General features: G+C 42.6%; 1 protein-coding gene across 1 annotated transcript; it reads right to left on the bottom strand.

The window, feature by feature from the left end:
• Positions 1 to 1,526: 1,526 nt before the first annotated feature.
• On the bottom strand, positions 1,527 to 21,472 carry LOC135552424 (neuronal acetylcholine receptor subunit alpha-7-like). The gene is made up of 10 exons (XM_064984021.1): positions 18,485 to 21,472; positions 17,981 to 18,120; positions 17,729 to 17,773; positions 17,471 to 17,580; positions 17,279 to 17,358; positions 11,779 to 11,946; positions 11,440 to 11,634; positions 9,623 to 9,709; positions 8,499 to 8,608; positions 1,527 to 3,661 (listed from the first exon to the last, which is right to left on the bottom strand). The coding sequence occupies exons 1-10, from the start codon at positions 18,534 to 18,536 to the stop codon at positions 2,960 to 2,962; spliced, it is 1,689 nt and encodes a 562-aa protein (XP_064840093.1). The 5' UTR covers positions 18,537 to 21,472; the 3' UTR covers positions 1,527 to 2,959.
• Between the last annotated feature and the right edge of the window lie 954 nt (positions 21,473 to 22,426).

Here is a 22,426-nt window from a genome sequence, read left to right as displayed (position 1 = left end):
CTCACTAATCGCCCGCGACCAGCTGGCCACTTAACCTTGTGACCGCAGAGGTCTGGGACAGCTGAATGACACTCAGCTCGGTGAGTGAATGTGGCTTGGCAGGCTTAGGTTGTATTTCAAATGGCACCCTTATATGGTTCACTACTTTTGACCAGAGCCATAATTTGGGACTCATATTTAATCAAGGCTAACGATGCGTCCCCAGGTGGGACTGGGCGGGTACAAGCATTAATCACGGTCCTGAGCAGGTCTGCCGCTCTCTACCTCACGTCAGCGCTTCCGTCCAGCCGGTAATGAAAAGGCATTGATCAGCCGCACAACATTGGGAATATGGTCGTATTATACAGAACTGTCTTAGGGAAACTGAGCAAACGGTGGGGGGTGCTGAGAGGGTGCAATTTACAAGGTTGTTGACCTACAAGCCGTGTGTGTGTGTGCTATGTAAATGGTGTGTGTGTGTGTGTGCAGTATTAACAGTTGTGTGTGTGACTGGAGTTTATTTAAGTGTGCCTGCCACAGGCATGTGTTTTAGGTCTCTATTCAAGCTGTAGGTTTTCATTCCGCCCGTGCACTGCAGTAATGTGCCTTTTTAATGTGAAATTGCAGCGCCCATTCACACATACTCAAAACAATCTTTCTCGACGTGTACACTTCTATTGGCCTTCTTGAGAAAAATCTCTCGCCGCGGAGAGGGCCTTGGCTCCAACTGCTCATTAACTGAGAGACAGAAAAAACAACTGATTCAAAGCAAGCACACATTCCTCTACACACAAACAGCACGGACACACACACATTCTCCCCTCATCTACTCTTCTTTTTCCAGCTGAGTGAACCCAGTAAATCTCGGAGCTCAGAGTGCCAACGCTGCACATTTGCCGACCCCAGTGCCTCGGAAAGAGGATAGAAAGAGAGAATTACCCAGTCAGACAACCTGCAGTAGGAGAACAGCCTCTATAAATATAGCCTCTCCATCCGTCTGACACTGAGTAACATGCTAAAACTCAAACACTGACGACACACACAGAAGGAGAGATAAAGAAAAATAGAGATGAATGGGAGGGGGAAAGAGATGAATAGAGCGAGTGAAAGAGAACCAGAGTGTTGATTATACTGACAGAATAAAACATACTGTATGGACTGGAGAGAGAACCATATACCTGAAACTTACACAATGTCAGAGATGCATAATGAGCATCCTAGTCAATAGATGCTAACCCATTTGACATTGAAAATGTGCATTTACCAAAATGTACTATTAATATACTACATATTTTGCATTATTGTGTGACTGAGTTATGCTTTGTCGAGTGGCTATTTCCCTGGTCCTCTCTTATAAATCCATTGAATTACCGAGCATGGCCCGCTACCCCCTCCTTCCTTCCTTCCTCCCTCCCTCCTCTCTTCCTGAAGGAGTAATCAATTTAAAACCCTGTCCGGCGTGCGCTGTGTCAGCACTTTCTCTGCCCCTCTGTCATTTTTCTCTTGCGTATATCAGCACCAGTGTCCGTTGAGGAAGGCAAGGATGGTAGAAAAATAATACTTTATTTCGGGATGGGAAATGTTTCTATACATGTGTGTGCCAGAGAGTCAGTCCAACTCCCAGCTTGAGGTTTCCACTGAAGGGAGGAGATGCGTCAGTTTATAGAGCGAGCGGGAGATGTGAGATCTTCCAGGAGTTGTCTCAGGTCTTTAAAATAACGATAGGAAATATATTTTAGTAAGTATATGTTGAATTTGGAAAATATGAAAATATCGAAAAATAAAACTCCCATCAATTGTCAACCATATTGTGCAATATAAAAATGAGTGTCATTCCAATCATCCAAGTCATTTGTGTGTTCATCTTGAGCTTTGAGGATCACTTTCCTTCACATTCCTCTTAAAGTTGCTGACCTCACATACAGTATATTAAGATTTCACTTTGGAGCTCAATGAGATCAGCCTTCTCTATTAGGACCTGCCAAATTCTATTAGGTGACTGTTTGATGGGTCATTATTGGATCGACCCTCCACTGTAACACAATTACTGGCAATTACACTGATTATACACTAATGCAGTTACCCAATCACAAGGAGCACTACACCGTAGGACAAAAAGTGGAGATTGGTATACACTGGCAACCCACTGACAGATAAGGCCTGGGGAAGGAAATGGGGCTGTTAAATGGGAATTCATTTGGTGCCTCAACTGATCTGAAATTGGTGGCATGTTATTTAAGGCCTTTCAATTTGATGCCCATGAAACAAATGACAGAATGAAAGATTAGATATTATTTTCATTCCTCTAATTCGCTTTGTTCTTCTTTCTATCTCAGAGACGAGGCCAAGTTCAGTTTGTTTGATCCTCCCACCTTCACTGTCACCAGGGAAAACCTCTGTCTGTTCACACACTCATTCCTTGTCTTTCCTTGTAAAAGTCAGTCTCTCCCCCTTCCTCCTGGTCCCCTGTTTCAGTAAATGATGCAGTCTTTCTTTGCCTTTTTTTCTTTTCTGGGATTTGACATCAAATAAAACAGCCATATCCATCTGTCTATTTCCCTCTCTCTCTTTCTGTAAGTACTGCAATCTTCCCAATCTCAGGTTGAATTATCCCATGCTCCACTTTTCTTATTGCCCTTCCTGTTCACCTTCACTTCTTAAAGGTCTTTGAAAAAGCCTCATAATTCAGTACAATTTACTTCACCCTGTACAGTTGTTGAACCATGCCTTTTTGGATTCTTCGCCCATAAACTCATCACACCCCATCCTGTTCCATTTCATCAGAGGTCATTGATAGATTTCAAGAGAACATCTTGATGTTCTATAGTCCTCTCCAAAGGACCCCCCTCATCTTGACATGAGGGTCCCTGACAATAGCCCTCTTGGACTAAGCCCCAAATCATTCCACATCCTGCTCTTTCTCCCCTACATCTCTTCTCCCTCATTATTTCTCTTCTCCTCTGCCCCATCCTCTTCTTCCTCAGAAGAAGTCCTTGGAGGCAGCCTCGACAAAGTTGGGAGCGGACATGAGGATGGCGATGGTGCAGATGATGTTGAACATACTGAAGGCCACCAGGCAGAGCCGGTCAATGACAGCTGCCGCAAACTTCCACTGGTCGGCCACGCTCTCCGTCTCATCCTGTTCACGGAAGCGGTCCGCCATGTAACGCACCTCCTCCAGAATAGCCTGGAGCTGGGGATCACCTATACCCCCTCCCGAGTACTGTCCTCCAACCCCTATTCCAAAGCCTCCGCCACTGGAAATGGTGCTAGGGCAGCCCACAGTGTCCTCGTTGGGGGTGGGGGGTGGTGGAGGGGGGCTGCCTGCTACTCGAGGAGGCCCGGCTGAGTTGCTGTAACTCTGGATGTGGTCTGGGAGCAGTGGGGGGTCGTCCAGGTTCTGGAAGCCGATGTAGAGCAGGTTTCCGTTGTTGTTGGCGCTGGACTGGGCGTGAAGGTGGGGTTGACCCGCGTGCAGGGGGCCAGCCTGGAGAGGGGCCAGGTTCTGGGGGTGCAGTGGGTTGAGCGTGGGGTCTGGAGGGTTAGGGATGCTACCGCTTTGGGAGCTTGAAGAGCAGCGCCGTAGGTGGGGGGCGCAGGGTGGTCGCTCTGGGTCATCACTCTCCCCTGGGCGCTTCATACGTAGGAACCATGCTACCCACTGCAGTAGGACCACATTAACCTGAAAGGAAGAAAAGGGAGAATCAATCAGAGAAGGATGTTATAATATAGATACATAGCAAGGGAGGAAAACACATCTAGTTAGGAATACACTTACTCTTACAAAGGGTAGTGCACTTGGTAATACACTTGGGGGGGAAACCTTTAAGCCAGTTAAAGCGGGTTGTGTGTGCGGATGCTGGTATATTCAACTTGACCTTTAGTATTCAATGCTACTTTCATGAGCACAATAATCTGTCGTGGCATCTGCCTCCTCCTTACATATCTTTTATCCCTTTTTATATCTAGACCAAAACCAGTCTTTACATACCGTCTTTTCTTTTTATATCTGAAAGGGCTATGGGGTAAAAAATGTGGTACATTAAAACCCGCCTCGAGAACTAGTCATTGCTGCGATATTTTCTTAAATTCTGCCTATGGCTCTGTGAAAACCGAGCCGTTCAACAAGTCCCGGCTTTGGGACGACGCTCACCTGGGTGAACCAATCACAAAGCTTCACAGTAATACTTTGGCATGTATTCTCTCCGTTCACTTGCTTTTTATCGCTTGATAATTTCACCAGTAATTTCTTCTTGCATGTTTTGCTCCAATTGCTACTGTCTGCTGCTACTATTATACATTAGTTGGTGAAGATGTTTTCTAGCAAGTTATCAATGTGCATAATATATTTAAAGTGGAGAGAGGCTAGGAAAAAAATATGAAATGCCGATCTGCATTCTGAATGCAAGTTTTGAGAACTGACAATTCCGCTGCTTCCTTAATTTATATACACTCAGTGGTTCGCTCCTACAGACACACGTGGCTGTGGCTTGCTATATAAAGCAGGCATTGAGGCATTCAGTTACTGTTCGATTGAACATTAGGTTACACATTTTTCCCATTCTAAGTGACTGAGCACGTGGTAGGCGCTTCGGTTTCAGTATCTCAGAAACAGCCGGCTTCCTAGGCTTTTCACGCACAACAGTTTCTAGGGTTTACAGAGAATGGTGCGCCAAACAAAAAACATCCCGTCAGTGGCAGTCCTGTGGGCAAAAACAGCTTGTTGATGAGAGAGGTTAGAGGAGAATGGCGCTAGCGAACAGGCGGGCCACAAACAGGCAAAAAAATGGTGTAGCACAACAGTGGGGAGCAGAACGGCGTCTCGGAACGCACAACTCGTCCACTCCGGGTTCCACGCCTGTCAGCTAAAAACAAGAGGCTTGTTTTTAGCTCCAGTGGGCACACGATCACCAACACTGGAAAATTGATGAATGGAAAAACATCCCCTTGTCCAACGAATCCAAGTTCCTGTTGCGTCATGCTGATGGCAGAGTCAGGATTTGGCGTAAGCAACATCAGTCCATGGCCCCATCCTGCCTGGTGTCAACGATGCAGGTGTATATGGAATGTTTTCCTGACACATTAGGTCCCATGATACCTATTGAGCAATGTTTCCATAACCAGGAGAATTCAGGCTGTTCTGGATGCAAAGGGGAGGGGGGGGGGGATCCAACCCGTTACTAAATGGGTGTACCTAATTGAATTAGAGGGCTATGCCGCTGGAATTTATACACTGAGTAGGTGAAGTTATGGAGATTGTACTCCTATTAGAGAGACGGCGAGACTCCCTAGTTCCTCGGTTTAGGGTTATTTAATGTTGATTGGAGATTAACAATGTTTGCAATTCTGTGCTATTTCACTCAGCTGTGATTATCCAATTAACTGTCCATTTATCCACCAACTGTGATGTCCTAGCCGTGTCTAAATCATGACTTAGGAAGGCCACCAAAAATCCTGAAATTTCTATCCCTAGCTATAACGTCTTCCGACAAAATAGAACTGCCAAAGGGGGCAGGGTTGCAATCTACTACAGAGAGAGCCTGCAGAGTTCTGTCATTCTATCCAGGTCTGTGTCCAAACAATTCGAGCTTCTACTTTTAAAAATCCACCTTTCCAGAAACAAGTCTCTCACCGTTGCCGCTTGTTATAGACCCACCTTCAGCCCCCAGCTGTGCCCTGGATACCATATGTGAATTGATTGCCCCCCATCTATCTTCAGAGTTCGTGCTGTTCGGTGACCTAAACTGGGATATGCTTAACAACCCAGCCGTCCTACAATCTAAGCTAGATGCCCTCAATCTCACACAAATTATTAAGGAACCTACCAGGTGCAACCCTAAATCCGTAACCATGGGCACCCTCTTGGATATCATCCTGACCAACTTTCCCTCTAAATACACCTCTGCTGTCTTCAACCAGGATCTCAGCGATCACTGACTCATTGCCCGCATGCATGATAGGTCCGTGGTCAAACGCTCCCTAAAACACTTTAGCGAGCAGGCCTTTCTAATCGACCTGGCCCGGGTATCCTGAAAGGATATTGACCTAATCCCGTCAGTAGAGGATGCCGGGTTGCTCTTTAAAAGTGCTTTTCTCGCCATCTTAAATAAGCATGCCCCATTTAAAAAAAATTGAACAAAGAACAGATATAGCCCTTGCTTCATCCCAGACTTGACTGCCCTAGACCAGCACAAAAACATCCTGTGGTGTTCTTCATTAGCATCGAATAGCCTCCATGATATGCAACTTTTCAGGGAAGTCAGGAACCAATATACTCAGTCAGTTAAGAAAGCTAAGGCTAGCTTTTTCAAACAGAAATTTGCATTCTGCAGCACTAATTCCAAAAGTCCATGGAGAATAAGAGCACCTCCTTCCAGCTGCCCACTGCACTGAGGCTGGGAAACACTGTCACCACCGATAAATCTACGATAATTGATAATTTCAATAAACATTTTTCTTCGGCTGGCCATGCTTCCCACCTGGCTACAACTAACCCAGCCAACAGCAACTTGCCCAAGCCCCCCTGCTTCTCCTTCACCCAAATCCAGACAGCTGATGTTCTGAAAGAGCTGCAAAATCTGGATTCCTACAAATCAGCTGGGCTAGACAATCTGGACCCTCTCTTTCTAAAATGATCTGCCAAAATTGTTGCAACCCCTATTACTAGCCTGTTCAATCTCTCTTTCGTATCGTCTGAGATCCCCAAAGATTGGAAAGCTGCCGCGGTCGTCCCCCTCTTCAAAGGGGGAGACACTCTAGACCCAAACTGTTATAGACCTATATCCATCCTGCCCTGCCATTCTAAAATCTTCGATAGCCAAGTTAACAAACAGATCACTGACCATTTCGAATCCCACCGTAGCTTCTCCACTATGCAATCTGGTTTCCGAGCTGGTCATGGTTCAGCCACGCTCAAGGTCCTAAATGATATCATAACCGCCATCAATAAAAAACAGTACTGTGCAGCCGTCTTTATCAGCCTGGCCAAAGCTTTAGACTCTGTCAATCACCGCATTCTTATCGGCAGACTCAAAAGCCTTGGTTTCTCAAATGACTGCCTCGCCTGGTTCACCAACTACTTCTCAGATAGAGTTCAGTGTGTCAAATCGGAGCGCCTGTTTTCCGGACCTCCGCCTGTTGTCCGACTCTTTTTATTTTCTGTATATATCAATGATGTCGCTCTTGCTGCTGGTGTTTCTCTGATCCACCTCTACGCAGACGACAAGATTCTGTATACATCTGGCCCTTCTTTGGACACTGCGTTAACAAACCTCCAAACAAGCTTCAATGCCATACAACACTCCTTCCATGGCCTCCAACTGTTTTTAAATGCGAGTAAAACTAAATGCATGCTCTTCAACCGATTGTTGCCCACACCCTCCCGCCCGACAAGCATCACTACTCTGGATGGTTCTGACTTAGAATATGTGGACAACTACAAATACCTAGGTGTCTGGGTAGACTGTAAACTCTACTTCCAGACTCACATTAAGCATATCCAATGCAAAATTAAATCTAGAATCGGCTTACTATTTTGCAAACAAAGCCTCCTTCACTCATGCTGCCAAACATACCCTCGTAAAACTGACTATCCTACCGATCCTTGACTTCGGCGATGTCATTTACAAAATAGCCTCCAACAGTGTACTCAGCAAACTGGATGTAGTCTATCACAGTGCCATCCGTTTTGTCACCAAAGCCCCATAAACTACCCACCACTACGACCTGTATGGTCTCGTTGGCTGGCCCTCACTACATAATTGTCGCCAACCCCACTGGCTCCAGGTCATCTATCAGTCTTTGCTAGGTAAAGCCCCGCCCCGCCAAAATGATTAATCATATCACTTTAGTAAATCATTTTTAAAGGGTTAATGACCTTAGATTTGAGCATATTTGCCTCGATTTTAGAAAATTCTCAATTACCTCATTTGTCATTGGTATTACCATCACTACTCCTCATGGTGGTGCAATGTTATCATAATGGTACAAAGGATTTAAAGTAATTAAGCTGATTTAATTAGTTGATTTAGAAGTGGAAGATGGACCCAAATACATTTTAAATTAAATAAAATTCAAAAATTCCATGCCCAAATGCCACTACAATTCAATAACGACCCACACGTGTTTGGCCAGTTGCAATGAGAAAATGGCTATACCAAAGGGGTATGGCAAACCAAGAGTTATCTTGTTAGCATTAGCCATAATGGGGTAAAAACTGTTTGATTGTGGTATACCAGGAGACCAGCCATGGAAGGTTTGGTGGGTTAGCACATGGCGCTAAGAGTGCCATGTTTTCCTATGGGAAATGCTCATAGTTAGTAATGAATGGCGCCAGGTAGGCTAGCGGTTTAGACGTTGGGCCAGTAACTGAAAGGTCGCTGGTTTGAATCCCGAGCCTCCTAAAGTGAAAAATCTGTTTGTGCCCTTGAGTAAGGAAAATTGCTCCGTAAGTTGTTCTGGATAAGAGTGTCTGCTTAATGACTAAAATGTCAAATGGACAGCATGAGGTCTGGCCTTACCCATTTGGGCATCTGGCCTCCGTTTGGGTCGTGGTGGTGATACTGCAGCACCACCGTTGTAGCTATGACTGACATCCCAACAATGATCATAGTACTAGCAAAGTACTGTCCTGAAAGGGGGGCAGGAAAGAGAGAAAACAGTTAGAGTAGAGAGAGGAAGACATTTGTAATAACAATAATGCTAACAGTGGTTTTCTTGCTGATCATGACATTTTTCTTGGGCTTTAATGGGCTGGATTTGTGTTTTAGGGGGGGCAACTCATCTGTCTGGCTGCAGTGAGCTCACCGTACATAATTTCCACCATTGAATCTTTACGATTTATTTAGTCAATTACAGTTAAGGACAAACAGATGGTTAGATCACCAGTGCCTAACCAACATTTGGGACAATTATTTCAAACACACACACTACACTCTTAACAGACATACAGTGAGCTCCAAAAGTATTAGGGCAGTTACATGTTGTTTTGGCTATATACTCCAGCACTTTGGATTTACTTCTACATTCATGTGGATACTACCATGATTACGGATAATCCTGAATGAATCGTGATGTGAGAAAGTTAGACACACATATCATACCCCCATAAAATTCTAACCTCCCATGTTATTGTAAAGGTGAGGGGTTAGCATGTCTTGGAGATAAGATATTTGTGCCTAACATTCTCACTCATCATTATTCATTCACGATTATCTGTAATCATGGTAGCATTCACATTAATGTAGAAGTATTTAGAAACACATTCTATTCTTATTAACAAAAGTGACTCCAAAAAGACACACTACATTATTTAGAATTAATTTCTATTAGGACCAAAATAATCTAAAACAAACCGCAAATGCAATCCAACAAATTTTGTGGAGTCACAAGCTTGATGTAGACATTGCGTGCTATCAATATGGGACCAAATACTTAATTTCTTTCTTCTTTAATACATATATAAGTGTATTGGTCTGCTTAAAATGGGCGGACTATGCACAAAAAGTGCTGTAATTTCGAAATAGATTAAAATACACTCAAATTAAAGCTGACAGTCTGTACTTTATCCTCATAGTCATTGTATCATTTCAAATCCAAAGTGCTGGAGTAGAGAGCCAAAACAACAAACTGTATGAGAACACACCTATGAGAGGGATGGAATCTGAAGTGGCTGGCATGATCTCTGCCACCAGCAACATGAAGACCGTGAGCGAGAGCAGCACAGTGATACCTGAACAGAGAGGAAGATATTGAAAATGTATAAAACCGTGAGTGGCTGCTGAGCACAATCTCCATTTTAACTGACTAGGGGTAATAAAATGTGTGTGATACTCAGTACAACTATAACACACACCACTCCTCACACTCCTCACACATTTATTAACATCTGTGCCTCAATCAGGTTTGATCCCGGGCGAGCCTCAAGAAATCGACATTTGTAAAGATAAACCTTGTAGGCATCTCGTTTGGCAAATATTTTATGTTCTTTGCCAGTCAAGCCAACGTAATTGATTTCAACTTCATACGAGTAGACTTGGTTCGATCTGATGCAAATTGCAAAGTGTGACAGAGTAATATACTCAAAGTGAATTACTTTTGGGCCATTCCTCTTCTTCAATTGCCCTTAGTAGAGCCTTACTTCTAAACCCACATATGCTTACCCTATATTAGCAATCCATCTACCCTGGCTGTCTCTGCTCCCTCTCTCTTCCCCATCTTACTCTTCATTCACCAGATCTAATCTTCATCTCCTCCCATTACCTCTGTCCCACTTTCTTCCCCCTCCCCCCACATTTTCCAAGTGCTTTCTTGGCATAACTGGTACCGTGCAGATGCAAGCCGATAAAACAAACATCTTTCAAGTGAGTCGGCCCTGTTCGCTCAATAGATTAAACAAGTGTCACTTCAAGGGTCGAGAGGAAATGTAGCATTTAACTTTAAAGAATGTCACAGAAGAGATGGACAGTGGCTCTCATGTAAGGCCATATGTTTATCTTGGCAAGCCTGGTTGATGCCAAACTCCAAGTCCTCCTGACTTCAGCATCTGAAGAGGCTCCTTTGATGTTGGCACCCTATTCCCCATGTAAGTGCACTACTTTTGACCAGAACCCTTGTCAAAAGTAGTAGATTATAAAGGGAATAAGGTGCCATTTGGTCCGCAGATGGTGCCTCAATAATGAAGGGGGCTGTGCTTTTACACTGGTTGGATCCCCTCTATGTCCGTCTCGCTGAAACACCCATACAAATAGCCCGTGAGCGCTGCCCCCTTGCTTAACAACTGTTAGTTTTCAAATCTAAACAGAAAGAAGTCTCAACTTCCCTGGGGGAATATTTTTGGGGGTGATAATCAATCAGCGCCAAGGCAAAACTGGGTGCAATTTCTACCCTTAACATGAGACTCGATGAGAGTTTTTTTTAAAACTGCCTCTCCACACCACGGTGGGTTTTGGGTACATAGCTTGTGTTGCACAACATAACCGGATATCAGGCAGGCTGTATCTTGGCTCCAAATTCCTTAAAACCTGTTCATCAAGCTGAATTCCTGGAAGGCTGTGTGTATGTACGCTCTCTCTCCCTAATCAATTCCTGGGCTTAATTACATCAATATGTTAATTGGCTATGGTGTGTGAGGAATTATGCATCTTTTCCAGTAATACAATGCACTGTAATGCATCCTCAAATCAGGTTAAATTTTTACACATCCCCAAAACTCTTCTAGGTCTTCTCTGTTTTCCTCCGCTCTTTAGTTTTCACCCTTTACTAGAATCAATCTACTCTCTCTCCCCTGTCATCCTTTCTTCCCCATCACCATTATTCCCCTCCCATCCTCTTCTTATTCCTTCACTCTCTAATGCCTTTCCCCTTCTCCTCCTCTCTATGCTGCTGTCCTCCATCCTCATCTGTTTCTTTTAGAAAAATATCTATCCCTCTTAGATCATCCACCCTCTCCTCTCTGCTCACCCAGAGAGATCTTCTCCCCAGAGTCGGCAGGCAGTAGGAAGATAAGCAGGGTCATGGAGGACAGCAGCACACAGGGGATGAGCAAGTTTAGAGCGTAGTAGAGAGTGCGCCGGCGGATGGTCACAACGAACGTCACATCGGGGTAGGGCTCCTTACAGCAGTCATAGAACACCTCGCTACGAGTGCCTGGCACTCCTTGAGTGAGTGAGGTGAGAAAAAAAGAGAAAAAGTAAGGGACAGAATAAAGTGGGAATTTTCATAAAAATTCTAGCTTTAGTTAACAATTTAAGTTGAGCAATTGATAACAGAAATTTAGGAGGGCAGTCCAATCCCACTCACCCACTAGGTCCCATTCCCCGTTGGACATGTAACCGGAGATGTCGGCCTCGTTCATTTGTAGGTCCATCAGCCAGCCATCGTACGTCCATGAGCCAAACTTCATCTCACACTTTTGGATGTCGAAGGGGAACCAACGTACGTCCACGTTACATGTGCTCATGAAAATCCCTGACATACAGGGAAAGAAATTGATAAAAGGGATGCAAAGAGTGACATATAGGAGATATACACTGAGTGTACAAAACATTAAGAAGCTCTTTCAATTACATAGACTGACCAGGTGAAAGCTATGATCCCTTATTGATGTCACTTGTTAAATCCACTTCAATCAGTGTAGATGAAGGGGAGGGGACAGGTTAAAGAAGGATTTTTAAGCTTTGAGACAATTGAGATACGGACAGGCAAGACAAAAGATTGAAGTGCCTTTGAATGGGTTATGGTAGTGCCGGTTTGAGTGTGTCAAGAACTGCAACGCTGATGGGTTTTTCACACTCAACATTAGGAAGGTGTTCCTAATGTTTTGTACACTGTGTAGACATCCCATACAGTGGGAGATTGTGAGAGCAAATTAGAGACATTTTTCTTGTTGTTCACTTACACTTTTAACAATGCTACTTTGCACATACTGTATCTTCTTGTTCTGGCACCTATTTTTAAGCATTCTGGAGGAGGGATCAGTACTTAACCACAGTTAAACATTACAAGAGTGAGTGACTACGTCCCAATTATCTCTCCCTCTTACCATATTGCACTTGCTCACGCCCCTTCACTGATTTTAAAGGAAATGACTGGTAAATTCCCTCTAGCCTGGCCCCTGCCTCCACCAATCCAATGCTTTTAGATTTGTGGAAAGTAGTGAATGAGTCTACACTTCAGGAGAAAGGACATATATTGGTGGGACGCACCCAGAGAGTGCCATATAGAAAGTGACACTGCACAGTGGCTGCCTTCCATAGACACTGACTGGAATGCTAGTTTTATTATCCTGACAAATTGCCATTAGCTGAAATAATATTTCTATTTACGCTGCAGACAGCTTATCCAGACTATTCAGATCAACTTTTTCATTATACAGAACCACACACAAAGTACAACACAATCGATGCACAGAGAGATCGCTGGCAAAGTAAAAACTGAAATGAACAAATCAAGCCTGTTGTCCAGTAGTGCACACAACCAAAATGCCAAAGTAGTCTTCCAAACAGCACTCAAAAATATTAATGAGTCACAAGACATGCAAATTAAGCTTTAGAAAAACAGAGAAGGGTCTGAAAAGCAATTTTAATGGTTTAGAAGTTGACAATCAAACCAAATTAAATCCAGCATTATTTATAAAACGTAGTCACTTCACATATCAAATTCCCAATGCAAGATTTAAAATGTAGTTTCATTCAGTAGTTGTTTTTTCCCCGCTCATAATGGCATTGCTTTAGTCTCTGAGCCGTGAAATTGTCAAGAATGAACAGTCCAATATACAAAAACACCTCTTTGTACTGTTTTAAGGGCTCTGTAATAACTTATTGTTTTCTCTAGATTCATTAAACCTAAAAACTAAACCGATTAGCTAAAAGCTACATTTACTTCCATTTGCAATTCACTGCTCTCCTGCAGCTCTGTAACAGATTCTCTAAGCTAATAATTTGATTACTCTAAAAGCTGATCCGACAAGCAACAATGCTTGACCAAAATGTCCTCTAAAACTGCAACCAATATCTCATGATTCTTTACTTCAAAAAAATACAGTATATCTTAAATCTCTGGAGAATTCCCTGAAAAACAACCTCTGCACAGGAAACAAGATGGATCACCCCAGCATTCAAAATCTATTTCCTTTCGTTCCCTTAGTGTTTGTCCCAAACGGCGCCGTTTGGGAACCAGCCTAAGACACCATCCTGCCAATACACCATGCATCATATCTGAGCTATATATGAAAACTATTTCCAAATGTTACCATCCACCTAAAGTTCTATCATATATCTCATCTGAGCTATGAAAACTAAACCTTTAAAAACCACGAGAGCTCCAGAGGGTTGCTGCTTTTTAATTATTTACCCAGGAGTCAAGCTCCCAAACCCTCCCTGGTATACAGAGCCCATAGTCTTTTATCTCCAGGCCAAATGGAACCCAGTAATTACACAGGCTTTTATGACGAGAGGCCAGATCAGATCTTTGATATTCTGTATAGTATAGCGTTCCTGTGTGTGTCGCAGTCCCAATTCTCCATGCACGACATCATCATGAGTTCATCCCAAATGGCACCCTATTCCCTACGTAGTGCGCTACTTCGAGCAGCGCCCTATGGGACCTGGTTAAAATGTGCGCACTAAATAGGGAATAGGGTGCAATTTGGGACACAGCCCCATATCACCCCTTCTGACATTTAATTATCCAACTGTGTTTACATTCACCACCTTATAAATAAACATATCCACTGAATAAGAAATGATGGAATTTCTTTGCACCCATTTCTTGACTTGACTTCAAAAGGCCATTTTGGTTTAGTCTGGCACAAGGGACTGGACCCCAGAAGTCTTTAATGTGGGGTTGGGGGAGGAGTCTGAGAGGATTCAACCAATTTGGTCTTAAAATTTGAGAGGGGTAAATATCTCCCATATAGAAGAAACACTGCACATTGGATTTGTTGCTACAGTAGCTGAGGATGCTGTTTCAAATATTGATGTCATAATTAAGAATAATCGGAAACCCAGAACTAAAATCTTGCGTAATTGCGTCAGATGCTCAATTAAGTTCATGGTGCAGATGTGTTAGAAAAGATATTAGAACGAACAGCAGAAGCTGATTGGTAGCTCCACCCCACTCTGTCTGCAAGTTATGGACAAGTCTATGGGCCAAATGTCCCCTCCCCTTTCAGAAATTCAAAAGATGCGAACACCTGTGAAATCGTGATTTTTTCCAAATGATCAGTGACAAAATCTGCGCACCGGAACAAAGTTCTCCGTTAGTTGTGTGATCCCACAGTCTGTTGACAGACACTGTGACACCATTTATGTTACATGTTACACACATACCCACAGAAAAGGCCACTACCAAAGTTTAAAAAAAAAATATCTATATATACACAGTACCAGCCAAAAGTTTGGACACACCTGCTATATTTTTGCTATTTTCTACAGTGTAGAATAATAGTGAAGACATCACAACTATGAAATAACATATATGGAATCATGTAATAACCAAAGAAGTGTTAAAAATATTTTATATTTGAGATTCTTCAAAGTAGCCACCCTTTGCCTTGATGACAGATTTGCGCATTCTCTCAACCAGCTTCATGAGGTCGTCACCTGGAATGTATTTCAATTAACAGGTGTGCCTTTAAGTTAATTTGTTGAATTACTTTCCTTAATGCGTTTGAGACAATCAGTTGTGTTGTGACAGGTAGGGGTGGAATAATAAAAGACCCAAGTCCATATTATGGAAAGAACACCTCAAATAAGCAAAGAGAAATGACAGACCATCATTACTTTAAGACATGAAGGTCAGTCAATCAGGAAAATTTCAAGAACTTTGAAAGTTTCTTCAAGTGCAGTCGCTAAAACCATCAAGTGCTATGATGTAACCGGCTCTCATGAGGACCGCTACAAGAAAAGAAGACCCAGAGTTACCTCTGCTGCAGAGGATAAGTTCATTAGAGTTAAATGCACCTCAGATTGCATCCCAAATAAATACTTCACAGAATTCAAGTAACAGACACATCTCAACATCAACTGTTCAGAGGAGACTGTGAATCAGACCTTCATGGTCAAATTGCTGCAAAGAAACCACTACTAAAGGACACCAATAATAAGAAGAAACTTGCTTGGGCCAAGAAACACAAGCAATGGACAATTGACCAGGGGAAATCTTTTCTTTGGTCTGATGAGTCCAAATTTGAGATTTTTCGTTCCAACTGCCATGTCTTTGTGAGACGTAGAGTAGGTGAACGGATGATCTCCACATGTGTGGTTCCCATTGTGAAACATAGAGGAGGAGGTGTGATGATGTGGGGCTGCTTTGCTGGTAACACCGTCTGTGATTTATTTAGAATTCAAGGCACACTTAACCAGCATGGCTACCACAGCATTCTGCAGCGATACGGCATCCCATCTGGTTTACGTTTAGTGGTACTATCATTTGTTTTTCAACAGGACAATGACCCCAAACACACTTCCAGGCTGTGTAGGGGCTATTTGACAAAGAAGGAGAGTGATGGTGCTGCATCAGATGACCTGGCCTCCACAAAAAGGCTCATTGCCGATATCCTCGCAAGTTGAGGTATTGAAAGGAGGGGTGCTAATGACTATGACCCCTATCTTTTTGAGAATTGTTTTTATTAATAGTTAAACAAAATGTCCCAATTTTTTGGAGCATACAATATAGCTCAGTATTTGTATTATTTATTTTATACATTCTTTTTTGTTCATTGTTTTTATCAAGGGTGCCAATAATTTGACCTGACTGTATGTAAATGAGTCTCCACAACACTATTATGAAGCAAATCCTTTGAACATCATGCCTTATTTAATGATTCACCCATGCTTACTTAAATTTGTAGTGCTTCACGGGTTTTACACTTACAAAACTGCTTGATTATTCATTAATTAAGCATTGAGAAGTAGTGCCTACAACTTTCGCTGAGGTTCCTCTCATCCTCCACTAATTTCCCCGATTCCTCCTCCGCCCGTCTTCTTCATCTTTACTTATCCCACATACTTTCCTCTCCTGTCCATGCCCCCTCTTTTGTATATCACCGCGCTTCTGAAATCTTCTACTCTCCTTCTCCCTCTTTCCTTCCATCTCTCTCTGCTCCATTCTTCTCTGTCCATTTTCCTTTCTCCTCCCACTGGGCAAAAACTGGTTGCATTAACGTTGTTTTCACATAATTTCAACAAAAACATGTAATGTGATGATGTTGAATCAATGTGGAGAACTGATTGGATTTGCAAAAAGTCATCAACGTAAGGGGATTTCAATTTTTTTCCACCCAACTTTGAACCTAAATTCAATCAATGACATGGTGACATTTCTTTGTTGATTTCTTTGTTTCTTTGTTGATTTCACGTTGCATTCACATTAGTTGATAACTCAACCAAATGTAAAAACTAGACGAGATGGTTTGGGATGAGTTGGACTGCAGAGTGAAGAAAAGCAGCCAACAAGTGCTCAGCATATGTGGGAACTCCTTCAAGAATGTTGGAAAAGCATTCCTCATGAAGCTGGTTGTGAGAATGCCAAGAGTGTGAAAAGCTGTCATCAAGGCAAAGGGTGGCTACTTTGAATAATGTAGTAAAATATAAATAATATAAAATATATTGATTTGTTTAACACTTTTTGGGTTACTACATAATTCCATATGTGTTATTTCATAGTTTTGATGTTTTCACTATTCTACAATGTAGAAAATAGTACAAATAAAGAAAATCCCTTGAATGAGTAGGTGTGTCCAAACTTTTGACTGATACTGTATGTAATATCAGAGTAGGAAAGATAGAAAGGGACTCACCTGGAGGGAGATACTCTGCGAATCCACTGGAGTTGACCAACACGTTGGTCTTGAAGGTGGAGTCAAAGTCATCGTCTGCACTGAGGAAAGAGAAAGGAAAGGGTGGATCAAACTCTGAACAGTAGTGTTTTAAAACCATAAAACACATGCATGTGATGCATGACGATATGAATAGGACCATAGGTGTATTACCTGTTGTAAAGGAGGATGTCTGGCGTCCACACCTGGTCAGTTGTAAACCGAAGGTTTTTCACTCCAGGGTATTCAGTCTGGTTCCACTGAAGATAATGATCAAACCAGCTCTGGAAGATAGACTCAGACTGGATATATTGGACATGGCAATTTAATCCAACTTCAACTGAATATATAACTAAGAAGGTCCACTGAGAAGGATACAATACATTCACTCTCACTCTGACAGCTGTTCACTTGAAGCTGTGCTGTGCTTACCATCCGAAGCCAGATGTTGGTGGTGAGGACCTGATTCTTCTCATCCTATAATATGTAAATCATTTTGAGTCAATTCTATATTGAGAGACATGCCTCAAAGAATTCTGAGTCATTTTTGAAGTTGCTGTGGAATATTTACTTTAACAGAGCAGAGTTTGCACAGGTATAGACGAAGACACCAACAGACAGGTCGACGTACTGACAAGCAGACGGATAAAATAACATAAATGTAATATGAACATTGATCCCTACCACATCCATGATCTGCATCAGACTGATAGTGAAGAAGACTGTGAGGGAGTGTGAATCATTGCCCACCGGCCTCTCCATTCGATTGTAGTCCTTCAGAAGGTTCTTCAACAAGGTTCTCTGGTGAGGGCCCTGAATCGACACTGAGAGAGGAAGGGGGAGAGGGAGATGGAAAGAAAGAGAGAAAAGGAGAGTAGAAGATTTCAGAATAGAGGTGATGAAGACAAAAGAAGGGCCATGGAAAGGTGAATATGTACAGAGAAGAAGGGAGCAGAGAGAGATTTAAGAAAATATTTCAGAAAAGGCGATATAGAAAAAAAAAAGAGGACCGGCATGAAGAGGACCGCCCACTGGCCACAGACGTAATTTCAATGTCTAGTTTTGATTTACATTTGGTTGAGTTATCAACTAATGTGAATGCAACGTGAAATCAACAAAGAAATGTCACCATGTCATTGATTGAATTTAGGTTCAAAGTTGGGTGGAAAAAAATTGAAATCCCCTTACGTTGATGACTTTTTGCAAATCCAATCAGTTCTCCACATTGATTCAACATCATCACATTACATGTTTTTGTTGAAATTATGTGAAAACAACGTTAATGCAACCAGTTTTTGCCCAGTGGGAGGAGAAAGGAAAATGGACAGAGAAGAATGGAGCAGAGAGAGATGGAAGGAAAGAGGGAGAAGGAGAGTAGAAGATTTCAGAAGCGCGGTGATATACAAAAGAGGGGGCATGGACAGGAGAGGAAAGTATGTGGGATAAGTAAAGATGAAGAAGACGGGCGGAGGAGGAATTGGGGAAATTAGTGGAGGATGAGAGGATCCTCAGCGAAAGTTGTAGGCACTACTTCTCAATGCTTAATTAATGAATAATCAAGCAGTTTTGTAAGTGTAAAACCCGTGAAGCACTACAAATTTAAGTAAGCGTGGGTGAATCATTAAATAAGGCATGATGTTCAAAGGATTTGCTTCATAATAGTGTTGTGGAGACTCATTTACATACAGTCAGGTCAAATTATTGGCACCCTTGATAAAAACAACGAACAAAAAAGAATGTATAAAATAAATAATACAAATACTGAGCTATATTGTATGCTCCAAAAAATTGGGACATTTTGTTTAACTATTAATAAAAACAATTTTCAAAAAGATAGGGGTCATAGTCATTAGCACCCCTCCTTTCAATACCTCAACTTGCGAGGATATCGGCAATGAGCCTTTTTCTAAAATGTTTTATTAGATTGGAGAACACATCTTAGAGATCTTAGACCATTCCTCCATACAGAATATTTCCAAAGAGCTCTATTTTCATGTCATCTGACCACAGCACCAGTTCCAATGCCATTTAGCAAACTCCAGGCATTTACATTTGTTGGATGACATGGAAATAGAGCTCTTTAGCCACACACACCAGTGGTAGGTTTTGTGTCCAAAGAAAGGTTAATATGCAGAAACTAACCCTATACCTACTGTCAAATGTGATGGACCTTTAATGTTATGTGGCTATTTTGCATCCACTGGTCCTGGGGCCCTTGTTAAGGTCAACAGCATCATGAACTTTACACATTACCAGGATAGTTTTGTCAAAACCCTGGTTTCTTCTGCCAGCAAGACACTGACACTAAACAAACATCAAAACCCACAAAAAAGTATTATTTGGCCACAAAATCAACAGTCTCCAAACAAACCTGTGGTTTGAATTGAAGGTGGCAGTCCATAAATGCAAATGAAGGATGTCAAGGGTCTGGAAATATTCTGTATGGAGGAATGGTCTAAAATCCCTCCCAATGTGTTCTCCAATTTTCAACTGTAGCTAGTATTGACATTATAATTAAATCCCAATGGATTAGTTTCCATGAAACAGCTGCCTGTGTTGGCTTCCGAGTTAGAGCAGTGTCCTTAGCTAGCTAGTTAAACATTTGGCTATGGGTTAGCACTGGCAGTATGGGATTATGGAGAGTGAATTAAATTGTTTCTTCGTCATCTTGCTAGGTAGTTACCTAGCTGTGACCATATGGCTAGTATCAACAAGGGCCTTCTACAAAATAATAACATTACTGCAGCTAGCTAGCTAACATTGAAATCTAGACCATAAACTAAGCAGCACCTTCTGGTTTGGAGTATTTTAACGAGGCTGAGTGGCTGACGACGTCAAGGTCTATGCTGTGTGATCACAAAAGAGATTGACTGTCGACACTCTGTTCAGAGGTGCTAAGTAAGTACTGTCGGCAGGCAAACATTTGACAATCCGATGTGTCAGCTAAAAAGTCAGTGGATTTTAAATATTTTAGATGTGACTTAGCATATTCTTGTCAGCATCTTTTATATATTACTTTTTTTTGTTTTTTTGTAACTAGGCGAGTCAGTTAAGAACACATTTTTATTTACAATGACAGCCTACCCCGTCCAAACCCTAACCCAGACAAGGCTGGACCAATTGTGCACCGCCCTATGGGACTCCCAATGACAGCTAGTTGTGATACAGCCTGGAATCGAACCAGGGTCTGTAGTGACGCCTACTAGCACTGAGATGCAGTGCCTTAGACCGCTGTGCCACTCAGGTATTGTCTTGTCTAGTGTATTTGCTTTTGTCTTTTAACCTCCTAGCCCATAACTTTAGTCCTACTATTTTGCCCTATATGTGTTTAGTTGTTGCGTGTCATTTCAAATCCATTTGGTGTACAAACAGATATTAAGCTCTCTGTCAGTGGTCTGTGTACTTCTAGCTGTTTTATTATTCTTTACCACTGTGTGTCAATAGTCCCAAGGACTTTAACCAAATTTCACCGGGAAAGTAACAAGAATCTCTACAAAAGGTTACGGTCAGGAAATGATTCACGATTTTGCGTTGAGGAAAGTTCAGTAGCTCTTTACATAGTTGCAGGGCAGGCAGCCTCTGATATAATGTAGTAATCTCCTCTCCCTTAGTGACCTATCTATCCTGCTGCTTACAGCTATACTCTGCTCTATGTTGCAGCAACATGTCCATACATAACAATATAACAAGGAAGCAAGATCGAACCAGATCTATAATGGTATTCAATTGACGTGCCACCATTGATAATTGTCTGTTCCCTGCTGGTTCAATCCCATTGATACTGCACTCTGTCCACAGAGATTTTGGGGAAAATAGAGGGTGAAAGAGTGAGGGAGGTTGTGAAATTTATGATTGCAGCGTTTTATCTAATAAAGCATGTCTCCCCATCTCTCTCGCTTTATATACCAACTCTCTCTCTCTTTCTTTTTCTGTCCGTCCCTGCAACAGACAGCATGTATTTTACGTTGTGGACCACATCACATCGGGTTCTGAATAACTGTAGACTTCTGTATTCACTAGGCACACAGGTAGGCATATACACACAGACCAACATAAAACAAGAGCACAAACATTGAGAGAACACAAAAATACTCACACACACATACACTTCTCAATCCTCCTCTCCTCCTTTCCAGTGATCCTTTCCTAGTCTTTCCCTCTGGCTTTGTAACTCTAATCTTGCAATGTAGTCAGAGAGTAAATAGAGAGGCAGACCTACCCTGGACCAAAGCAGAGAATCCACAGACAACCAGAGCCACAGAGCACCACATTTCTAATGGAGCTGAGACAGACCGGCTTTGGAGGGTCCTGGATATAGGGATAAGAGGAGAGGCGGCACGGACAGGGAGATTGGATTCAAAGGCAGGAATTCCCCTGATTCGCATCCACAAAGCATGAGAAGGAATGAATGAGTTAGTCAGAAAGAAGGGTATAGAGAGAGCAGGACAGAGAGATAGGGGGTAGGAAATGAGGTCCAGAGCCTAAGCTCGCACATGCCGTCTGGAAAAATGCAGTGAGTGAGTGGAAGAAAAAAACAACTGATTGATTCTAGACACAAGTCAGCTCTCCCCCCACTCTCTCTTGCTCTCTCTCTCTCCTTATCCCCCTCCCTAATCGTGTCCCTCTGCTTCCCTGGGAGGTGGAGCCAAGGAGGAGAGCATGAGAGGACAAAAAGGGATGGGGACCTTTTTAAGAAAAATAGCCCCACCTGATTGATTTGAGTAAACTTCTTAATTGACAAAGTGTGTACTGCGTGCGTGCATAAAAATATGCCTCTTGGGTCCAATCTCCGGATTTGTCTGTGCTGCACAGTGAGAAACACAGTCTACTGGAGCAGAGAGTTGATGGAGGGGAGAACTAGTCTGTGTGTGAGTGATCGAGCAAGGTGATAGATAGGTGAGGTGGTTTTGGCTCGGATGTGTGTGGTGGGGGAAGTAGCTCCGTTGGGGGGGGGTTGAATCAGCAGGACAGATGGTCTCTCGTCTAATTGAGAAAGTGCTGGGCTCTGCATGGGGGCCCAGGAATGTGCATAGTTAAACTCCACTCCTCATTCGTTCTCATGAAGTGCTGATGCAAGGAAGGGGAGTGGAGAGAAACTGAGATAGGGACCGTATAATAGATTACACTATT

Source organism: Oncorhynchus masou, chromosome 13, assembly GCF_036934945.1.
Source record: "Oncorhynchus masou masou isolate Uvic2021 chromosome 13, UVic_Omas_1.1, whole genome shotgun sequence".
Classification (NCBI taxonomy): Eukaryota; Metazoa; Chordata; class Actinopteri; order Salmoniformes; family Salmonidae; genus Oncorhynchus; species Oncorhynchus masou.
This window is presented reverse-complemented; position numbering and strand designations above follow the sequence as displayed.